Raw genomic sequence first — 19,937 nt, forward strand, 5'->3', positions numbered from 1 at the left:
CGAATACGTTGTTGGAGAGTAAGGATTTTAAAGAACGAAAAGTCTTCTTGTATTTGTTATAATGAGAATTCAATCGACAAGGAACATGTTAAAAGAATTTTAAAGAGCAACGACGTTCTTTCTGATTAATATTTAAATTCCTTCCGGAGAAGGAATTGGAGATTTCTACCGGAAATTCGGCGCTGTAATACGCCATGTGAATTTTATTTGTTCATCAAGAAGCACGAGATATCTCCACCGACACGATAACAGCTTGAAAATAAGCGGAAAGTTGAAAGCGATGAAGTAAGAAGGAGATAATAATTCGACAGGGGAATGCTTATGTGATGTACTCGATTTCGTCTTTTAAGACCAGTGTATCCAGAGCAGCGAAGAAAGTTAATGCTGGAATCTTTCAAGGAGCTTTAATCGTGATACGACTGTTAACGAGAGAAACGAGCTGTTCCTACCTCGAGGAAAAAAATGGGATTAAAAAGGCGTATCGTCTCTACAGGTAATCCCAGCGTGATGTAACATCATTAAGATAGGTGTAACAAAACCTTATGGTACCATTAACGAAATTAATAGCAACATTAAGAATCTCGAGAGCAAAAATCTTCCAACGAGATCGACACATCCTCTCCAAACCAAAGAATTTCTTCGTAAAAAAAGAAAAATACCAAAAAGGTATGTACATTTCGAATCAATTGAAATTCCAGCAAAAGGCTCCACTTAAGCCTCGGTCCACTGGTAAACAATCATCGAAATCGTTTCCATCAATTCGGTCCCTTTCTGCTAGAAACCCCAAAGAGAACCGCGCGATTGAATTCGCATAGAGCTCGCGTAACAAATGAGAAAATTAGGTTCTCTAATTATGAAGAACGTGGCGTTTATAACTGTGCTGTGTGTATTCTAATTTATAAAGTTAGTCGACATAGACTCTAGCGACTGATACGAACTGCTCGCTTGACGAAGAGGTTAATTTCGCGGAATAAAAAGTAGAGGAAACTGAGGAAAATTGATAAAACTTCGAAAAGCAGAGTTAACATTGGCCTGTGAACAATTCATATACGATAATAATAAGACGATATAGCAAAACAAGAAGCGAGCTACGCGTATCTTACCCTTGTGTCATCCCACTAGCCAGCTTCTCATCTCTCAATACTTAGTCTGGTTTCGAACGTTGAGGAGACCTGTCGCGAGCAGGTTCGAACTGGTCCTCCCCCGAAAACGGGCAAAATATCCACCCTTTTGATCCTGCATGAGTAAAAGGGCCGAAAAGGACCCCGGCGGCTTCTGCTCTTCTCGGGATGGAAACCGGAGAGCAGAGCGAAAAGGAAAGGAAGGATCCACCTAGGACGAAGGTCTAGCGGGGGTGATCGCGGGGGTAGGTGAAGAGGCTATGCACAGGTCGGGGTGGTAGGTTGGATTAGTGTCGGAGGGTGTCAGAGGAGGGAGAAGAAACGGCAGATGGTCGGCGTGGACCCTGACGTGGGAAGCTCCGAATTCTCCAAGTTCCCACAGCCAGAGTGCACCTGCCCTCCCCACTCTGTCACCCCGTGCTGCTCGACGGGGCCTATATAAGGTCCGGGGTTGCTCGTCTAAGGCATCATTCGCTCACTAGCGTTTCGTTCCAAAGCAACTGAGAAAACTACGCATACAGCCAACATCATACGTATATCTGTCTTCGATTTTCTCTCGAAGTAGCTTCGTAAAGAACACGCTTTTTCGAGAATTCCAAGTTCGAGTCGAAGCACAGTTTGCGCGCCGATCCGCACGGTTCATTCCGAGTCTCGAGAGTGCACGCACGGACGTACGAACGCGCTCCTCTTTAAAACCGGTTCAGTGTTGAGAATCAGCAAAGGACGAGAAGCAAGATGGCCGCCGCCACAATGAGCCACGTGTTCGACTACGAGAACGAGCTCAACGATAATCTCTACAACCTGAAGATGTCGGGCAAGAGTACGGCCACCAACAGCAAACGGGTCAGAAGCGTGTTGAAGCCGATTTTGAGATTGTTGAAGAAGAAGACGAACAGAGGGAAATACGCCAAAGACCAGAAGGCCGTGCCGCAAGTGGAGATCTTCACCGAGGAGGTGGACAATCAGAATAATGCCAACGAAGCACTGGAGAGGCGACTGTTGGCGGAACTTCAAGACGCTGAGGAAGGAGCTGCCATCACTGTCTGCTTGGACGGACAGATGACAGTCGTACCGGTTGTACCTGGTCAGTGCTACGTGCCCGTTCATTTCGCGCACACCCACGCTGGCGACTTTTATTGGACGACCCTGAGCATGGCCGACAGTGACCTGTGCTACAAGGAACGCGCCTTCTCTCAACATCAAACACCTGAGATGCAGGTCGCGTGAAAAACCACATCATCGGCGTACGATCAAGTTCATCTACCTCATGACAGAACAACCCTCGAAAATCGATCTTCCAAGTCGATGTTGAGGATTCCTGGAGACCTTTGGAAACCACCTGCGAGAATACTCCGTCGTACCGTCCAAGTGACACGAAGATTCGACGAGAAATAATCAAAACTTCCCGGGGATCAAAACGGACGAAGATGATGTCTACAAGATGGAGCTGGGGAGAATATTTGACCTTGAGGGGCTGCCTCTCGTGCCGTCAGACTGCCTTTAGATAAGATAACATCGAAACTGTGATAAATAGATTTAGTTTTTTAACTGATCTCTAAGAATGAAATTGTGAAGTTTCATGACACTTTTTGGCTCGATGATCAGTTGGAGAGAAAAATATTCTATTTTTTTTCCTTTTTGTACTACTTTTTTATTCATTGAATAATGCGATAGAAAGTTTATCGCAATTGTGATATTTGTACCTACTAGATTAGTTATTGTATACGATGTGATATTGGCTTTAATAGTCGTTCAGACAAAACTTCCTACCGTCTTCCAGTTTATTAAGAGTATAAATAAATTTACTTCTAACATGAAATCATCCGATTCGTTATTCACTCCCTTCCTTTAATTATTAAGTTCTTAGCGATAAGTCTTGACCTTAACCTTTTATATACCTGGAGAATCTTCAACTTCTTCTGATCGAATCAAGTTTCTCAACTATTTTCTGACTAAATTAAATGTAAATGGCGCAACGTTACTTAAAAATACGAAAGCCTCCTTCGACCAATCTCGTAAAAAGATACTTCGAGAAACGTTTCCCCTTTTAGACGAAATTCAATCGTTTCAACGATTCACCTGTGATCTTTGAAATTGGTCAGCCCTTCATAACCGGCTGTATTTTCGAACAAAGGTTTGGAGACTGGAAAGGGTCCATTCATACCTGAAACTGGTTTAAGAAAGCCTCGGGGGTCTTTTCAGCCCTTCGTTCTGCCGAGGAAAGATTCGACAAATCCTTTAAGAATTTCGGATTCATCGTTGGGGAGAAAAATTCGACAGGAAATGGTATAGAATTCTATGGAGTTTTTGGACAAAACTTTCCCTTGCCGAAGTTGATGGAAGTTTTAGGGTTTAGTTTCTCACGAAATAAATGGGCGATTTCCTAGAAACCACCACCGCAATCAGAAAAACTTGTCGTCAGAGACTACACGTATTTAGTTAGAGCAACGAAATTGACGGTTCTAAGAGATTCGTACAATCAGATTTCTTTTTTAAGCTAATTAAAGAATCCTTTTATCTTGTACGCTCCCGTTCAATTATCCTTTTTCACGCAATTAATCAATGTACGCACCTGTGGATCCGCTGAATGAAGTAGAACAGGTTTCTTACGTAATCAAGAAATTCGACATTTTCACGACTCTCGTCTTGCTGAATAAAAATTTCTCTAAATATCAAATCTATCACGATTATTTCATCTATTTCTGCTTTCTATTTTACTGATATTATTAACGCGTATTTATCAGAATTACGTAACATCTCCAGAACTGAACGGTTCCTCTTAGGCTACGAGAAAACTTATTTTTCGAACGATTTTAGGAAGGACACGTAATACGCTAAAATCGAAGACTATATTTTTATAATACTGCACACCAGTTAACGTTATTTCAAACGAATTATTTTAAAAGGCACGACAAAAATTGTTCACAATTGTTCACCAACTTTACCAAATTGTCCAGCTAGACAAATTGTAAAGTACAAATTAAATAATTAAAAAAAAATGCACTAACGTCAGATTATTTTTATGTAACTTAATTTTAAAAAAATATCGAATCTGCTGAGACATAGAATATACAAAATAAATTTTATACGAGCTATTAAACGAAAACTCGTTTGTTGAAAATACGCACACGTGTTGCCCATATGTGACAAGCACATGCCCACCAAGGTGCATGGGGTGCATGAATTCACATCATTTTCCGTGACGAGCTGGGGGGTAACCGACCCCCGAAAACTAACAAAAGATTGCGGCATGCTTGATACTCGTGCATCAGACGGTAATACAATAATAGCAGGGGTGCATAATTCGCCGATAGGGTTAATCCAATTTTATGTTTATTTAACGGTCAGCAGACCGCGAGTGACCGAACGAGGGATCGAAAGCGCAAATGTTACGTCAAAGAATAGAACAGCGCAACTTATCGGTGAATCTCAATTAACACATAATAATATCGTATCTGGAAGAAACAAAAAAGAACTTTTTAGTTGCTTACTTTTTATTTTCAAGTGCTCGTTGGATATAATACAATTAAAAAGAAATACATCGACGATAGTGATTTTAAAGACGCGCTAATTAATTAATTGCGTAAATGGAAATAAGTAAATATAGAAATTGCCATCTTGTGTTATCTTATAAACGTAATATCAGATGGAACGTAGCTATGGAAATTTGAATACCTCGAAATTACGAAGAAAATAAACGACATACGTTGGAAAATTGAAAAAATGGTTAGGTAGATCTCTCGATTGATCCCTGGAGAGTAGGCAACCCTTCGTATCACTCTGCATTAGGACCAGCCCTAACTTTACACTGCCGAAACCATAGGTGATAGACTTTTTATTTTCGCAATTTACTAAAATCGTGCAGGTGTCCGTGGCAAAATTCGTATCGACTCTTATTAAGATAGAAACATTACTTTATATGGTTATGCGTTTCCATCGTATCACTTTAATTATAACAATCCTAAAATAAAGAAAGGAACCTGAATTATATCGATTTAATTTACTTCATATCACATGCATGTTACATCGAGGAGAAATGCATTTCGAATTTAATACGGCAGAAACCGGTGAGAGTCGAAAATGAAAGATAAACGGTCTTAAAGGCAATTATGTCACTGGCATCAAGCAAAACTGGACACACCACATTTTCGTTATACTGTAAATACCGAGCATACAGTATGTTTCATCAACGATAAAATGCCATCAACGGGAGCAATTTTTCAATCGCTTGTCTATAATGCGAATGATTTATACGTACGATATTATTATACACCGCTGATCGGCCAATTTCTCCTTCGCTGCGTTTCTTACCAAACATTTTTAGCCAAATCGATTTCGAAACCACGAGTCGGCAAATTTCTGCTCTAATCCCATTTTCAGTGGATGCATATGCGTAATATTATTTCTTCGAATGTTCCTTTTATACACCACAGGCTAACCAATTTCTCAATCCACCGCGTTATTTCGCCACGTTTTTCATTTTTATTCTTTCTTTTATCCTATCAATTTCAAAGCCACAAGTCGGCAAATTTCTGGCCCAATGCCCTTAAATATTTCTCACAAAATTTTTTCCTCGTTCGAGCGAGGCCAACCAATAATGAAAGAACCTGTACACGCTTAAAGAGGATAAACAGGACAGACACGCGAAATGTATCAATTATACAGACTCCTTTTCGTCGATCGGCTTAATCGACGGCGTTTCCATCGGCGAAATTAATTCATTACGCTCGCATCGCCGATCCGTAGCTACCCGAGGCGGTCCTCTTCTTTCGTCTTTTTCTTCTTTCTTCTTCGGATACCGGACCTTCGATCGAAGGCAGTGCAATCGATCGGAAAGTATCGACAGTGTCGCAACAAAACCTTTTTCTCCCGAGTAATTGCCATGATTACGGAGTACAGGGCGCGAAATTAGTTGTTCGCCGCAGATCGGAACGTCGGCATATTAAAAGACAAGAGAAAAAGAACAAACGGGGAAAAAATGCTCTCTCGCGTAAGTCGGTCGCGCGTGAAATTTCGAATATTCCTGAAAATTGATTGTTTTGCCGTTCTTTTTTTTGGCGGCATTCTTCTGCTGAATAAGGCAGCTGTCACGCGCGTACATCGATATATCGAACATCTTTGTCGCGACGGAAAATTATATATTCGATTGAAAATTATCAATGCAAGGCGAAACGACCCTTAACGATCCGCTACTGACCCGGTTATTGATTCTCTGAAAAAATCTTTGGCACGAATTTCTTCCTGTTTCGATTATAATTAGGTAGACACGTACAGTTTCTTTCAAAAGTATTCCAACACTTATAGAAACTTTCACGGACGTATTACGCGTGTTAAAGGAAACGTTTCATTAAAATAATTTAATTAGCACCGCAATGAGACACGATTGTCGCAATTACATTGGTACAACATGAAACAAATATCTTTCTTGTTTATTAGTCGTGTGGCATATTTGTCGTTGTTTTTCGATTATAAATTTGACTTCAGGGTTTGCGAAAATAAACTGCTCTCAGAATGGAAAAGAGGATTTTCTGTCCGATTTATCGAACACTTTTTCAACTGACTTTACGTTTAAGAATTGTTGGAGACAACGTGTGATTCTTCATTTATAATTAATCCTCATCGAACTGTCCTAAAGTCTCAAATTCTTTTACAAATTCCTAGCCGATCGATTAATCGTCTCCTTGGCAATTGCTCCAATTATCACAACTTGTACGAAATACCAAGACCATAAAGTGTCCTATATTATCGTAACATATGAATTTTACTGTACAATGATCTTTCCCCGTGAATGGATAAATAAATTTCAGAAATTTAATAAATTTCACACGCGTGTGTTTGACTGAACGAATATTCGCACTTGCATTAACACTTTCTCCACGACCTGCGCTAACCGTGACCGCCACTTTGCACGTTATTTCCCATCGAGCAACGCTATTAATAAATAAGGTTGTTACCTCAAAAATGGATGTTTTGCCCGGCACGGAAACGAGGAGGTACGAATTACAAAAATTGAACTTTCCTTTCTCTCCCGCATGCAAATCGTTCTCCTTGTCGTATAGAGTACGAGGCTAAAATTGTCGGTCCTTTAATGAAACAGTACGGAAATTGTTACAGAGTGAAACCATGTGGATTGCACGGCTCGAGAGATGGAATACCGTGATCGGTTAATATCTGCTGTAATTCGGATCAATCGTTCGAAGGTGTTTTCCCCCCTGCCGCTGTCGAACATGCATCAAATGGTCAGACATAAAAGAAATCGAAATTAAAAGGTGGTTACGAAATAACGAAATTGGATTATTACGAATTGATTATACTCTGTGTCTCTGCACGATGTCATATGCTGTCGCAGTAATTCGTGTCTTTTTTCAACGTGTCTACACCTGTCTCATAAATTCCCGAAATCGATGTCCATCGTCACGCCGATGTATATTTGTTAGAATCGTTCAAGATTGGGTTCTGCAATGATATTCATCATCGGTGGTTGTACGTGTGCGTATGATTTTTTTTTTAATGACATAACTGGACGTGATGGTTAATTATAAATCATTATGAACGCAGTTTGGTCTACTAGATCGAACGACTTTTATATGCATTTTATACGAATTAGTATTAAACATAATTTCGGGCAATAGAGCTGTTATCTTTCCCTGGTATCTCTGGAATACCGGCATCTCATCTTCTGACGAAGAATACAGGTAGCGATGAAAGAGCAAAGGGATGAAAGATAAATTAACACCTTAGCACCTTAGCAATTAATTTATATTTCGTTATTAGAAATCGATCGTGTTTCTCAATTTCCTTTAGAAAAAGTAAAAAATATTGAAAATTGTCGGTGATCCTAAACCGATAATCAAAGGTTGCGCTAACGTACCCAACACACGCAACCCCATTGAATCAGCAGATTGCCTAGTGCAACATATCGTGGATTCCACTAGGACGATAAAAACAATTCTTTTTTCCGCATAATTTCATCGATATTGTACTTTGAGGATATCTAATAAAATATCGCTTACGTGTATTCTCCCTGCGAGGAAGAGGGATAAAACAATTTTCGTGAATCGCAACATTCTTTTTGTTAAATAGTGCAATTTTATTAAACACTCACAACAATCCCACCGTAGTAAAAAGCTTGAAAATTAACTTTCATAGGCATCGTAAACTCGGCGATTTCTTAGACACGTCATTCTTCCAGCAAACTATAGTTACAATAACATTAACCGGATATTTCCTTGCTAAACGCTATCTTATGTAACAGTTCTAATGCATACATAATTAGAAAATATACGATAAAACAGTTTCTCTACATCACGACGATCTTCTTATTAAAAGAGTGACGATTGTTGATATTCAGAATGGAATTCCACAGCTATACATTAAAATCGTCTGGGACATAGCGCTGTTGCGTGAAACCGACAAACGACAGCAGCGATTATCGTCAAACGTCGAATCATCGAATCAAGCTGGTGCCGTCCCATAAACCTCCCAACAGCGCGTCTCCGACAACTACGAAGGAAACAAATTAACGCGACACGTAACAAGAAACGGATTCTTTCGATCCTTTCTCGGGATACTTTCTCAGCGAGCGTTTCTCCGGGCGATTTACGAGCGAAGGAAAAGCACGTGTCGCGGATATCGGCGTGGTTTCGATCGGCTGGTTCTTAGCTCCGTGCCGCGTGGAACGGTAATCGGGCTGTGTGTGTCCCTGTCCGCGTCCGCTTTCGCGCCAGTCGACGCTCGTCGCGGCGCTCGTGCCAGAACGGTCGCGGGTACCCGCTCATTCCCACGGCCCCGAGAGAGCGCCGTATAAATACCAGCGTACACGTGCTCGCACGGTGTAAGCGCCTGTGTACGCCACGCGTGTCACGTGTGCCCGTTTGTATAGCCTCTCTTCTCTCTCGCCGTGTCAGGTATAACACACCTTCTGAGCTGAGACGGCGCGCGTGCGTTTCTACCGGTTGCCCCCGTAACTGGTTTCCTGATGACGTTCATCTATCGAGACGCTATTACGATCGTTGAAAGGCCACCACTACCAACGATACACTGTTTATTTCATGAAGCGAAAGCACCGATGGACGACCGATACGAGCGATCGAAAAGAGAACTATTTTATGGCTGAGGAATTTCCTGCATTTTTATATCTTTACGGATGAAACCAGAGAGTTCGTAGGTTACATAGAAATTCGTTTTCTAAGTATTGGCAAAAGTATTATATATGTAGTATCGTAAATTATTATGATTATTAATGACGAATGGATTAAACAGATGTTAATTAAACAGAAAACAATGGTTATTAAACATGAACTACAGCGCAATGTCCACTCTAGTCCCTGACAAATCTAATCGAATTACAGTTTTCTATATCCAAGGCTAAATATTCAGTCGAACGTATCTCCGCTGCTATTGGAGATACGTCGACGTTTCGATGCGCGTCATACTCCGCATTTGCTGCCAAATACAACGCACATCGATCGGTTTGCGCTATGTCGACTCTGGTCCCTGTCAAATCCAATGCAATTACAGTTATCAATATTCAAGGTTAGATATTCAATTGAAAATATCTCCGCTGCTATTGGGCATATGCAGACAATTACGTATAATAATTAAAACAGCTAGATAATTAATTAACAATCCTCGCCAATGCAAATTCAACTCTCTCTTAACAACGCTAACAACACTATCTTGACAACGCAATCCGCACTCTCTCATTTCTCAACTCATACTGCTGTTAATTCGTTTATTGTCCCCTAGCAGCCCCTTGTCTTTTGTCTTAGCCTCGCTACGCACATGCTCGGCAACCATTTGTTTATAATTCGCAACTCAGCAACCGCTTGTTTACAATCCGCACGACACCCCCAGGCCCCTGGTCCACGATACTACTACAATATGTATATATGTGGCTTGGATATGTTAGACGTTTTTGTTTATTATGCGCGCTCTATGGATCTTTGCACCCGAACATTTCTCAGAAATGGATAAATATGGATAGTCTATTTGGATAATTAATTCCATGAATCAGGCGAAGCGTTTTATTTAAGGAGCTCGGGATTTTTTAGAATATTTATCGTTCGTGATTTGATTGGTTATTAAGTTACCAGCCTTTCACCGGTTTCGTGGAAAATTTTCACACGCCAGAATGTATAAGAATCATATAATATACGTATAAAAATATGTCGCATAGATATCCGATTATCGATTATTACAAATAGCGGAATATGATTTGCATGACCGAGCGAATGCAAATTTGTGTGTTGGTGTAATTACAATGGCTGAAAAGCAAAAACAAAATGATTTAAGAGCTAGTCGGCTAGACTTTGTGTCGCAATCGTGCGTATTAATTTTATTCCAGCGTGAAAAAAACATTTTACTTTTCTCTGCAGAGATATCCCGACAAATTAACGTTATTGCTTTATCGCTGTAGGTGTTAGAAAATAAATTTATCGTTATAGATGTTAGAATACAGGCTAGAAAATGAAACAGCCTTAGAACAAAGTCTCAACTAAGACCGTGACCAACTTCCTTCCAAAGGAAATTCCGGCAAGAAGTCCATGACGAAGTGAACGTAGCAAAGATCATCATCGACATCGACTACTTACTTACAAAATCGTCACTTTCGAAACACACCGTTTACCTTCACCTTTTACTTTTCAGATTGACAGCCACCCTGGCTACGCAACGCAAAATGAACAAAGACGTGAAAAAGCAGTGTCCGGTTCAGGTGCAAATCTCATTCTGCTCTTACGACTCGCAATTCTTATCGCGAATACGTCGCAGCAACGTATTTACCTCGTCTTCGGTTCCACTATATTTCATTCATGAATTAAGTTCGATATGTTCTCACGAATTTAATCGGAAACTAATTTCATTTCGTGGCATTCGATCAATTAATGGAATCGAGTTCGATGTACATGTATATTGTATATTGTATATTACGTATAATGTATACTTATAAAAAGATAATTTATGAATCGAACTTCAGAGTTCATATATTATTCATAGAATAATCGTACAACTTCGTATCTGTCTGTGACTGCCAGCACTAAATCGTCCAATGAATCGTACGTCAGAATTAGCGACGACATAAAATGTAAATACTACATTGAGATTAATCGTATGCAGTAACTGTTACATTCTAATCATCTCGCGAAACACTTGACTCTACCAATAGCCACGCTCTTTGTTCGAGAAAACGATACTTCTGCATAATCTATGCGTTTCAACATCTCTAAATTTTCCGTAAACGCATAAAAATCGGATTATGCCAATGAAACGAGACGGGAATCCAAACTGTTCTGAGAAACGAATTATCCGCGATTAACGCTTCAAAGCATAGTTGCTTTCTATCCAACTATAGACTCATTAGTATTCGAAAGCTATCAGTTAGGTTCTAATCGGCTCGTAAAATACTTGTTCCCATCGCTAGCCATATTCATCCTTTAGGAAAGTGGCAAGAAATCACAGCTACCGAGGATCGGAAGCGGCAAACTGGCAAAAGACATAGAGAGAAGCCGGTACGGTCCGGCACGGCTAGAAACGAGCTAGGCACGTGACGCGAGCACCGATTAGTCTCACAGCGCGCCAGGCAATGTGGAATAAAAGTGATACCAGCCACGAGCGGCCAACCTTTTTGCGCCTATTCCAGCCTAGATTTATATGGCAGCTTTCTTGTCGCGCGGCCAAGACTCCGTGGAATTCTAGTCGACTACCACAACGCGCTCCTACCGTTTTTCGTACGAACCCGCTAGTTTCGCGCGATTAACTGCGCACCGTTGCGATACGTTCGTTGATTGGAATCGAGTCGATAGGCACGGCCTCGTAATTGGTCCACTCGGATCGCAGACAGTCGTTTGCGGCCACCGAACGATACGTACGCCGCGACGCTGTTGATTAACGCGCTTTTGCACCTTGCGAGAAGTCCAACTGCTGATCAAACCTTTGATCTTGCGTATGTTATTGGCTTGGCAACTAAGTGGTTGCGGATTTTGTCATTAGGTGGTATTGACAAAACCCGCAATCACTTAGTTGTCCACCTAATATTAGGCAAAGTTGAGGAGCAAAGTTGTTATGTTTGTAACAGGATAAAATTCCATGTAATAAATCCATGTAATAGCAGTCCATCGAAAAATTAAGGTAATTAATAAAAACTTGATTCAAATAAATTTGATTCGGTGGATCGATTTACCATTACATCTAAACCGATTCTCTCAGTACAGTTGCTGATTAACGCGCTTTTGCACCTTGCGAGAAGAAGTCCAACTGCTGATCAAACCCTTGATCTTGCTCTTGATTTTATCTTTATCTTGATCTTGATTTTATTGGCTTGGCAACTAAGTGATCGCGAATTTTGTCAATGCCAGCTAATGACAAAATCCGCAACCACTTAGTTGCCAACCCAATATTAGGCAAAGTTGAGGAGCAAAGTTGTTATGTTTGTGACAGGATAAAATTCCATGTAACAAATCCATGTAATAGCAGTCCATCGAAAAATTAAGCTGATTAATAAAAACTTGATTCAAATAAAATTGATTCGGTGGATCGATTTACCATTACATCTAAACCGATTCTCTCAGTAGTGTAGAACTGCATCTACTGAGTCTATTAACTCGAGTCTATCGACTGTTTGAATCGAATCGATTCATATGGTAAAACTCTATCAGAATTTCGATTTCGTTTCGTGATTTATTAATATTCAACAATATCCAACGCGTGGATAAAATCTCGAAAAAACGAAGCAGAGGACTGTACACGAAATCGGAAGGGAAATACGAGAGAGACGGTTCATCTGATCGATCATACACGTGAATTTATTTCTCGCTCGTGCACACATAATTAATTCAGGGTATTTCGTGGGGCTTTAACAGCGGAGAAAAACTCGGCATCGCGACGGGAGGCTCTGAAAGGGACGGCTATTATATTTCCTCACGAGATAAGATCCAGGATCTTTCTTTCGGGATTCGTGAACCGTAGTAATTTACGCCACGTTCCGCGTTAAATATTCCAGCGGAGAAACGTCCACTTAAAAGAAGTAAGAAACGTTTTCAGTCACGAAGCACCACTTTGCCTGCCATAATTCTATTCAGTAAAACACCAACGTGTTGCCTTTTCACTTTATGAATGAAGAAGCGAACAATCGGGCGTACACGTGTGCGCGTGCAGCCCTCAATCGATCGTTTGTTTCATGATTGACAAATCGATGGAAATAAATGCGAAAATAAATCAATGAAATATTTAAAAACGTCCGGCGAGAGAATCGATGTAATATTATTTTATACCGAGCCTGAAATCTTCAAAGTGGAAGATCGGTTGAATCTACTTCTTTGCTCGGTCAGACACGAACGTTATTAGCGTAAGATATAATTTTATTTCTCGGTGAAATTTCATTTTCTCTGCGCTGAGAATTAATAAGATATATCGAAGAAAACGTATTCTCAGAATTAATAATAAGCAAAGGGAGATTAATAAAGATTTTTTGGTAATGAGAACGATTCCTAATAAAACCTTCGTCTCGTTTTATATTATTTAATCGCTTAACACGCGAATATACCAACGTTTGGTCATCGTTTTACCGCATTCGTCCATCTTTACAGATTCAAGCTACGATATTTTATATTATACGAAACGTAGAGGACGAAGAATATCACGGTAATTACTGGCTTTTCAACCCATGTGCCTTAACAGTTTTGTACTCGTTACTCCTTCGAATTGCAGGGTCAAATGTTACACGCTACACTTATAAAACTCAAGGCAATCTTCGTATGTCGATAAAAACGCAACATGATAAAAATCTGCACGTACAATTATTACATTGTACACTGCGGTTGATGGTTGGTCGTATAACAAGCCGTTTACAAATAATTTCAAGCGATGGAATTAGTTCGCTCGCTTTGTAAATTTTGTTACAAAAATACATCACGTTCATAGAATACCTGTGGCTTTAGGTTGGAAATTAGTTGGAAGATCACGTTTTTTGATCTTATTTTCAGGTGTAAAAAAATAATTTATATCTCGAACTATGTATATTCCATCGCTACGTACCGCGTGCTTTTAACGAATTCAAATCACGAGAAAAAAAGAATTATTTTCAAGTGACGTCCGTCGACAAGTAGCAAACATGTAGCTTGTCATGTTGTATTTTTCGAAAGGCCGTAAGAAAATCACTTCTATAGACTCTGGAGAGAAAGCTTGAAAGAAGCGAGTTCATTCCTCGCGAAAAGAACAGACAGCTGACATGGTGAAGGAATCAAATAAACCAGTCACGTGTTAAAATCACATTCTTAATAAAAGGACGAACGCTCCTAATTAAATCTACGATTCCAGACATCCTTGTCCCCCCTCGCTAGCATCGTATTCCTAAACTATTCAACTATAACAGAACTGTATAACAGAGATTATCTGCCATAACGTAAAGATATAACGCGAAATTTATTGAAATTTATTTAAATAATATTAAGTAATTAACGTCAAAAACGAAACCAAAGATGACACGAATCAGTGGATCCTCTGATCATTGCCATTATCAAACTTTGTTTCTGTTATGCGAGGGTATCTGTTAATTCTGACAACTAATACCTTACAACTCGTCGAATTTTGAAAAATCAAATTGGTTCGACTGTGCGAAAGGAGCCTGATATTAGATGCAAAAAATACATAATTTCGTCTTTTTATAGAAAAGAAATATTAGTAATTGCTGCGCTTACGGTAACACCGAAGATATACAGCGCTGTATTTGACGGCCTGTTGCTACATTGTCGAAGAGATAAGCATTTTATACTCCTCTCAGACGGTACACTATAAGCCATGAAAATCTTATAGCTGCATACTTTTAACGTCCCATTAACCAGCAATAACCATTTACCCTGCGATGTAGCAAGTACAGCTCTGCAAAGCTGTTTTCCATAAAAAATGTAAAATATGCAGCTTAACTTACGATACGAAAGAAGGTAAAACGTTTATCGGATGCGTCTTTGATGCGTGTAAAACAGTATTACCATTGACCTTCGATTATCTCGCTGTTAGTTATCTCTAGCAATGTGTTAACTGTAAAAAGCACTGACCGTACGAGCACGTTGTAAAAATAATCAACCCCTGGAGGAAGGTAATGGCGCCTCCACCTGATCCCTTTCTGCTCGGCCAGACACCGTAATAGCGCGGTAGCCGGCCATAAAACGGCCGAAAACTCGTAAGGAGCCCCGGGATCTTAAGCAGACGGAACGAAGAAAACGGGAACGGTAACGCGTAGTGACAGCTGAATAAATTGCGCGTTGCGAAATCACAAATCGTTCCGGATATTCCACGAAATTATACTCCGCGAAACGAAACGCGGCTCCGGCTGATTTTCACGAGCTGGTAACTTGGATGCTAAGGCGCCGTAATTCCACCGAAATCATTTCAAACAATTTTTACGCCTTCCCTTTATTTTCTCTTTCCTACTTTTTTCTTCTTCCTTTTTATTTTACTCCCTGTATATTACGTACGAAATTTCTACATTAAGTGTATAGTTGCATATGTAAATTATGTGAAATTCTGCTAGATGATGTAACACCCGAAATATTGATAATCGAAACTTTGGTAATATAGTAGGTTGAAGTTTCTATAACGTTGCATTGGATCGATTTAAAATTTAAACGAAGAAAATGTGCATACGATGTAACAGATACACGCACGATACAGTGGATAGTATCGGGTTAATTTGGAATAAGAAACGTTTGTACCATCCCCGGGGAAACAATAAAAAATCTACTACTTTTATCTTCTCTCGTTTCCTAATTTATACGACGTTAACGCGACCCATGATTGCTGGTATGTTTGATATTCATGCCCCTTGCGTACGCTCTCACGCAACGCTGCATTTCTAGAAGAGGGACACGGAGAATTTTTATCGGCGAAGAAAGATAGGAGACAAATATTGATTTAAATATGTACTTATCTTCCAGGTTTATCTGCGGCCGTCGTCGGGAAGATTTAAAAAACCTGACCTAAAAAAATATTGGACACGTAGAATACCTGGAACACGTATGAAATTAATTTTCTAAATTACCTGGGAAACAGCATGAAAATTCTTGTATTCTGGTAGTTTTCAGTCCTTTCAAAATTATTCGTATCTATACAAATGTGTCGAGTATCAACGTAGAAGAAATTAAAGAATTCAAAGAAATGAAGACGTCGATGATACGTATATCACGTCCACGCATAGGAATCGTTAACTTTCCCTTTCAGAACAACTACGCCCTCGTATACTCGGCAATGGAAAAAATTAAACGGAACTAATAGAAACATATTACCCGAAGGTAAACTTTTTAGAAACTTTTTTACCATCCGATGCAATAATGAAGTAATTTCAGTATGAAGCACGATCGAAGTAACAATAGGCTATTAGAAGATAATTTATCGGAACGAAGAGTGAAAGTACCATTGCTCTGATCCATTCTGACAATTGAATTATTTTACGTACAATACTGCTTGGTCGATGCTGGATATAAACTATAACGAAAGGTTACGACAATACCATAGCAATGAAATTGCAATTTCACCGAGAATTAAAAATGATAAGTACAGTGTTCTACCTCGATTTAATAGTACAGACTTGAATCGTCATCTCGACCACATAACGTTCATTCGGAATGCTGTACACGGTTCAATTACTAGCTTATTATTTTCCTGATAACGCAATTACAAATAAACGTGAAATACGATACATAAACATGATCTTATTAACCAAACGTTACTTACATTTCGTATTCATTTACAAACAAATTAGGAGAAGACTGGTTGTAATATCTCGTTTGTAATCGAACTTTAACAAAAGATAAAGAAAAATACTATAAACTCATCTGGTAAATAATAAATACTTCTTCCAAGCGTGAATAAACAAATATCCATCGGTAATTATTTCCCTTTATTTTCTCCGATCTCGTACCACCCTTCTATTAAACTTTCCACCCCTTTGCTGTAACCTCTGTCTTACCCAGTTCAATTCCATTTTTCGTTTCAAAATTAAATGCGTTCGATGTCCGTGACCCGTTTACTTAACACTTTACCGACCGATAGCCGATTAATGGTTTTTTTTGTCACCGACAATCTTTCTTATTATTTGAGCAATAATTTATTATTTAATACCAAGGTACCTTGCTCAGTTGCGTCAGTTGCGTTGCCTTGTAAGCTCCCACAGTTTTATACCAATTTCGTTCGCGATGAACGAAAAGAATGGTATTGGAGAGTCTAAACAGAAATAGAGCCGGCGCCCGAGCTGCCGGTCGGACGTGCTGTTTAACCGCTAGCGGTCGGTAAAGTGTTAAAAAACGTATGGCACACACGTTGAACTGTTAAAGAATATTCATGAAAGAACGATGTGGATACGCGTATCGATGTCGTCACCGAACGAGTCCCTCCTGCTCGGCTACGCGGTGAATGCGTTAGCCTGTGAAAAAAACATATTACTCGGCAAACGATCTTGCGTACTCTTCGCTATCTGAACCTCCTCTCTGAGATTGCCAAACCCTAAACGATAGAAGGCAACGAGAGGGCCATCAAGCCGCGAGAAGCAAGAAGAGGAGCGATCCGGAACGTATCATCAGAAGCTTGTGCGTAAAAAAGAGCGGCGGTGGTCGGGGTAGAACGAAATCCTCTCGATTCAAGGATATTCCACATACGCTTGGTTCCCTAATCCGTGCGTGGAGTGATCAGGGAAGACAGCGACAGGAAAGACAGTGGCGAATCTTAGCACGCCTCGGCCACGTGGACGGGCCGGTCACGGCGGACGAAACTTTCTCGACTGCAGCTCCCGGCCACGGGCTTCTCCAGGGCCGTTCTCGTGGGAACCCGAGACAGATGCGTCGCGCGTGAGAATCTCGGGCAGATGCGGACTTACGCACCTTCTCTCTCAAGTGCGCCACGCACTGTCTCGTATTTATAAGAAGGTCGTGTAGGTGTACGTGTACGACATGCCGGCTCGAGTATTATACGCTCCACCGTAACCCGCTTACACCCTAGCTTTTTCCATCTCTATTACTCTTCCTATCCTCGTCATCGACCACCTACTATGGTTATGTGTATGCGTATCTGTATGTGTATGTCTCCTTAGCCGGCCATTCCTGTCTTTAGCTCGTCTTCGCGTATATCGTACTCGATAGGTAGATACTTTGACGGAGCAAATTATCGAAAATCTTTGATCCATCTTAGCCCTTGACAAGCACATGCTGTTGTCAGACAGCGACGAATATGCGATGCCATCGGTAAGCATTAGGTTGTCCGAAATGTTTCTTTCGTTTTATAAGGAAATAATAGACGCACAATATTAGTTTATCGAATTAGAAATAGAACGGAATGGACCACACCTAATAATAAAATAAAATAATATAAAACAAAAATCGTTGTTCATCTATCATCGCCCTATGAAACGAAAGAAACTTTTGGACAACGTCGGAGACTTTCAAGTTATCACAAATATGTAAAATAGACTTGTGAAATGAAACTTTTGGATAAAATGCAAGTAAATCGAATTTACGAATGTATCGTATTGTGTATAGGACAAAACTTGCGCGGCGACCTAATATCTGCCCCAGCGGACTTTCTAGGTTCCCCTTGGCGCGTTCTGCTCGCGATTGTAATCTTGGTGCTCGGTCGAGGCGTGTGCACGGAACGTGTACGGAACGTGGCCCTTTTCTTTGTGTTGCCTTTTCTTTGGCCGCCAACGGAGCAGTTTCCTCGGCCGACGACCATCATTAGCTCGTTCACTGTTGCTGTGGTCATCGGTGACTCGCGTTATTAAATTTTTTAAAGCGATCGAAACGAGATAAATTTTCAACAACGCGAATAATTGAAATAACTTCGGTAAATAAAATATCTGCAAATACGACGAAACATTTTAAATGAAAATTAAACAAAAATCGAAATATATAGATGAAATATATAGAAATATATATATGTCACATAACGATAATTGAAAATGTAAAAGACAGAGTCTCTAGATTAATTACATTGATATTAGACGAAGCTAGAACAACAAGTATTAGGTCGTCCGAAAAGTTTCTTTCACAACATTTTCCGTTTTATATCATTTTGTTTTATCAAAATAAAGATCACAACGTTCGATAGATTACGTTTCATGTTTGTATAAAGATGCACCGTTGCAAAAGACGCGTCTGTAAAAGAAAGACACTTTTCGGACAGCCTAACAGCTAGAACGCGAGCAAACATACAGCGATCGATCGATTTTATTATTTCACGCCCCACAATTCCTGAATCTCTCGGTGACTCGACGAATAGCAAAACTAACTACGTTTTGGTGAAAGGACGATTTATGGAGTAGCGAACAGCTAGCGTGACACGCAGGAAACAATTTGGACCGTTCGTTATGTGCCATTTTAATCAAACGACCGTATCTTCGGTAATAAAATGTCTGGCCAGTTCGCGTAACCGGCTGGAAAGGAAGACTTTATCGTCAAACTGTATAAAGCGAGCACGTTGAGGGAAAAGAACATTGCGCCAAGCGGTTTATCATCTACTAACGATCTCTGGTTTTCAGAAGTCAAAGAAACACCGATAGCTATCGCGACAGAAGGGACCATCGAAGAAAAGGAAAAAGCTGGCAAATTCGAACATGCATAGGAAATAGGTGAAATTACAGGGAACGAGGGAACAGCAACACTTCGTGACAACGTGAAACCTTTGACAGGCTGGTAACGCAGTTGTTCTTTTTACAGCTAATGAGAACTGAAAGCGTGGTGGATAAAACGTCACGCAACTATCAATCAAAGCGGGATTTATATCGCGGCGAAATTAATAACTGAGAACTGGAAACTATGGTTGGTGGGTCGAAAT

At 40.1% G+C, this 19,937-nt stretch overlaps 2 protein-coding genes across 7 annotated transcripts in view; one reads left to right on the forward strand and one right to left on the reverse strand.

Moving 5' to 3' along the window:
* The window catches only part of LOC100647821 (tubulin monoglutamylase TTLL4), a 240,240-nt gene that overhangs the window by 182,271 nt on the left and 38,032 nt on the right, over window positions 1–19,937 (reverse strand). The window lies entirely within an intron of this gene.
* Window positions 1,361–2,700, forward strand: LOC105666454. Its single transcript, XM_012316066.3, has one exon. The coding sequence runs from the start codon at window positions 1,857–1,859 to the stop codon at window positions 2,346–2,348; it is 492 nt and encodes a 163-aa protein (XP_012171456.1). The 5' UTR covers window positions 1,361–1,856; the 3' UTR covers window positions 2,349–2,700.

The sequence above is a fragment of the Bombus terrestris genome, chromosome 14, assembly GCF_910591885.1.
Source record: "Bombus terrestris chromosome 14, iyBomTerr1.2, whole genome shotgun sequence".
NCBI lineage: Eukaryota > Metazoa > Arthropoda > Insecta > Hymenoptera > Apidae > Bombus > Bombus terrestris.

Excerpts from the sequence above, each read along its gene's own strand:
- LOC105666454 (XM_012316066.3), top strand. The coding sequence starts at position 1,857 with ATGGCCGCCGCCACAATGAGCCACGTGTTCGACTACGAGAACGAGCTC.